At 53.8% G+C, this 4165-nt stretch overlaps 1 protein-coding gene across 1 annotated transcript; it reads right to left on the reverse strand.

Moving 5' to 3' along the window:
• Positions 1–2765: 2765 nt before the first annotated feature.
• Positions 2766–3686, reverse strand: CHC_T00003349001 (hypothetical protein). Its single transcript, XM_005714407.1, has one exon. The coding sequence runs from the start codon at positions 3684–3686 to the stop codon at positions 2766–2768; it is 921 nt and encodes a 306-aa protein (XP_005714464.1).
• Between the last annotated feature and the right edge of the window lie 479 nt (positions 3687–4165).

Below are 4165 nucleotides of genomic sequence, written 5' to 3' on the forward strand. Positions count from 1 at the left end.
CTGCCCCACACGCGCGCCGCTGCCGTCGCGCCGGCAAAGTTGATCGCGGAGAAGAGGCTGGCTCGTGCACAAAGTGCAGGGGGAGCTGATAGGACAGCCGATCTGCACCGCCAGATCGCGCGCTCATCCCTCACGTCGTCATCGAGACGCACGCCGAGTTGGTGGCGCGCAACGCCGTCGACCTCTTGTCTCCGCCGACCCTTCCGCGCTCCATGAGCCCTTCGTACAGCTGCCTCTCGTCCAGCTCGCCCTCCATCCCGTCCCTGCTCTTCGCCGACACGTTCTCCCTCCGCAAGTACCTCCCGATCCAGCGCATTAGCTCCCCAGCGTCATACAGGTTGATCACCTCGTCGTACCGCCGATAAATCCCCCGCATCCTCTCAGTGTCACTCTGCCCTGTTCCCGTCGTAAAACTGGTGCAGGTTGCACCTGAGCAACTTTCCCACGAACGTCCGATAGCTCTACCGATAATTCACCCCGAAATGCTTCCCCTTCAACATCCGATTGAAAAGAAACATGCTTCCCCACCGCATCGCGTAGCCCACCTCGCCAGTTGCGTAACAGCGATTTTAACATTGCCACCCCCACAATATTATCAACCTTATCCTCGAAAACAGGCATCCGTCAGTAGTGAGACTCAAAATCTTATTCCAGCAGCTCAGTCAAAGTGCTGGTAACCGTAAAAGCAACGGCGTCAACTCTGGGACGCATGAGATTTCGGACATCGGTCTCGTCCAAGTCGAGCACGTCGTGAATAATCTGAGACTCGTATTTCTCCATACCGCCTGAGCCACTAGCGCCGGCAACAACGCAGAGCCACTCCGTTGTTCCGTCTTTTTCAATCGCCATGGTATACAGCCATGCCGCCTGCCCTATGTTACGGCCCACCCCGTCCGCCCCGTGCTGCATCAGCGTGCCAAGATGCATCATACCGTCTTCCTCAATCGCATCCTCAAGCAGCTTCGCAGCCCGCGCAGCGTTCTGCAACCCCATCTCCTCCATCCGTCAGGAGGAGAGCCAGATTCAACTTAGTGTTACCGCTGCGCACGCTCGTACAGCTCCAGAGCGCGGACCTCGTCCATTTCCACTCCTTCCGTGCCGTGGTGTAGCAGCAGACCAAGATTGTCCAATGCATGCACATCGTCCCTCCTGTCAATCGCAAACTCGTACAGCTCTGAGGCGCGAACCCCGTTCTTCACGACCCCCCGCGCCGTCCTGCAGTAGGAGGCCGAGATGCACCATCTCCCATTCGTACAGCGTTAACCGCGTTCGTCTCGACTCCCTCAGTGCCCTTGTGAAGGAAGAGACCGAGATTGACCATCGAAGCGACATCATTACCCTTCTCGATCGCACGCTCGAACTTGTCTATGCCGTGTTTCTCTCGAATCCCTCCACATCATATACCAGCAGCGTGCCGAAATTGAATATAGAATGGACATGATCTTGTTCCTCAATCGCCCTCCTCTATAGTTTGACAGCCCGCGCTCCATCCTTCCCAACTCCGTCGTTCCCATCCCTCATTACGTTGCCAAGCTTGTATATCGCGTCGACACACAGGTCTACTTCGATCGCACGTTCGTACAACTACACGGCGCAAGCCGCGTTCCTATCGACCCCCTCTGCGCTCTTCTACAACAGCAAGCCGAGAGCGACCATCGCGCTGACGTCATTCTTGTCGATCGCGTTTTCGTACAGCTATGCAGCACGGACTGCATTCATGTCGACCCCGTCTGCCCCCTTCTCCAGTGGTGTGCCGAGGCTCACCATCGCGGCGATATGACCGTGATCCCCAATCGCACGTAGGTCCTCAGTTCGATCCCTCTCTCCATCTACTTTTTGATGCGTACTTATCTCTCTGCTTAACCGCAGTGTTGGAACACCTCCCGTCGACTTCCCCAATGAAATTGAACTCAAGAACCTCCTGAAGTTGGCTTGACCATTTTCTTCCGACTGCTGTGAAGTTCGATAAGAAGATCTTCTCTGTAGCTCGTGCCACGTTTGATCATCTTAACGTAGTATTTCATTCGTTCACGGAACTGAACGTTTTCATCGTGCTTCTTCTTTGGTCAACGTAGTCAAGTTCTATGGCTGTACGACGATGAGCTGCCAGAAAAGGCTCGAATCGATCATTCTTGGGAGTACCTTGACACTTGTGTGTGCTGAGTAGCTGTGGCAATGGAAGGCGTGTCGGCATTAGGGAACATCGGAGCGTCGAGCATGGTGATATATGAGCAGTGGCGAGCTCGGGTGTGGGAAACGAAAGAGGTGTCCGACCCCGACTACCTGCCAACCGAAAAGGCCAACCTGTTTTTCGATATATGTTACAAACAATTACGACATGCTGGATTTTTTGAAATCATCCGCCTGCACTGTTGCACAATAGTGACTGTAGCCGCTAGCATTCCCACGCACAGAGAGCGACCTTCAACAATACTTTGAGCTTCGGTGGCGATTTTTTTACGATTCGCGATGTGGGCAAGCTGGGCACCATGCTCATCTGCTTCGTCCAGGTCATGCTGTGCGGCTTCGACGTCATCTAAGGTATGAGAAGACACCGTCACTGCCCCCGTCTGCTGGTCGTTCTTAGAGTGCGGGATGTGGGGCGCGGCGCAATTTACGTTGAACATGCTAGCGCAAGAAATGTTTGGTTGTTCGGGGGAGGCACAGACGGACGGATCGCCGGGAATTCATTGTTGTGTACTATTCGAACCTTTTTGGTATAGCACTAGTATTTACGTTCTATTACAAGCCTCCAGGTTTGAGTACTACCCCTCGCCGTCGAAACTTATCGGATCAAACTGGGAAGACGTGAGCTCGCTAACGCCCACAAAGCCATCGCACACATCTCCGATCCAATCGCAGACATATTTCTTGAATGCTGAAGGTCTGAGAACGATGCGGTCGCAGTCCTTGCCCTCCTTTATCGAATACGGGCAGACGTACGAAAAGGTTATCTCCCTCGTATCGTTTTCATGCTCAAAAGTCTCCCCGCTGGCATCAGAGATCAGAGTCTTCTCCAGCTCTTCTAGAGCAACCCTCTCAACTATTTCGCGCAACGTTTCGTGAATACCCAGCGTTGCTTTCGGTAACAAATGTGAAAGCACGTCAGTGAACATGGCGTGCGAAACTCCACCTTTGCTCAGAACCTTCAGCAACGCAGAGTGTATATCGCTCTCCTCTGCACCATCGTCGGATAATTTTGTCGCAATGCCCAGCGCTGTCCTCGCCAGTGCCACCTGCATTACGCAGCGCGTCGCGATCCAGCCATCGAGGCGGGCGAGCGTCAAAATTGATGCTACACCAGCCCTGAGGCGCTCTTTTCCCAATCGTAGTCCAGCCCACTCCTTGTAAATATCCCGAGCGGTGTCAAAAACGAACAAGATGTCAACGCCACTCTCTCCAATATTATCGCTCTCTGAATGCCCAGGCGGCACCACTGTACGCCAGTGGTCTAGGCTACCAGAGGTAATACAGTCAATACATGCTCGCATAATTTTGTCGATCCCGCCGCTGTCGTCATCTGCAAACGCAATTCCCATCATTTTCACGTCTTCGCCAGCAGCATTGTCCAGAGCATGAATGATGTAGTCGACTGAGGCACTCTTCAGCTTGTTTTGAACCGGAATATAACTGACGTCCCACACCTTGGCCACCCTGGTCCAAACCGTTCGCTTGAGGCTGGACATATATGACGACGCCTTGTCAGCCACCTCCGCAGAGAGCTTAGATGCCCCTTGAATGCCATTGAAGATGCATGCGCCCGAAATCTCCTCCTTGGATGCTGCTCTCAGAGCACTGGTAAGCGATCCGCTTTCGAGAGCCATCTTGTATGCAGTGCGAGCCAGAATGGTAGGAGACAATTGCGGCGGTAGAAGTGCGCCGTTTGTAATGCCTAGCTTCGCCACATCGAGTGGTGGTACCGCCGCTCGAGTGCCGCCTCCCAGCGGTCCGATCCCATCGCCTTCAGCGATCTTCAGAGGCGAGGGAACCCACCGATAGTCTGCAATTCCTGGCGACTGCTCCATCGGAGTAAAGTTGCGCATGCAACGGCACGCAATGTCATCAGAGGCATATTTCATAACCACGACAAGGTCGCGTTGAAGCGGGGTGATTGTGTCAAGGAATGCCTCGTCCTTTTGATGCTTCTTCTTGGTCGCAATGACTG

This window comes from Chondrus crispus, genomic scaffold (assembly GCF_000350225.1).
Source record: "Chondrus crispus Stackhouse genomic scaffold, scaffold_186, whole genome shotgun sequence".
NCBI lineage: Eukaryota > Rhodophyta > Florideophyceae > Gigartinales > Gigartinaceae > Chondrus > Chondrus crispus.

Excerpts from the sequence above, each read along its gene's own strand:
- CHC_T00003349001 (XM_005714407.1), bottom strand. The coding sequence starts at position 3,686 with ATGTCCAGCCTCAAGCGAACGGTTTGGACCAGGGTGGCCAAGGTGTGG.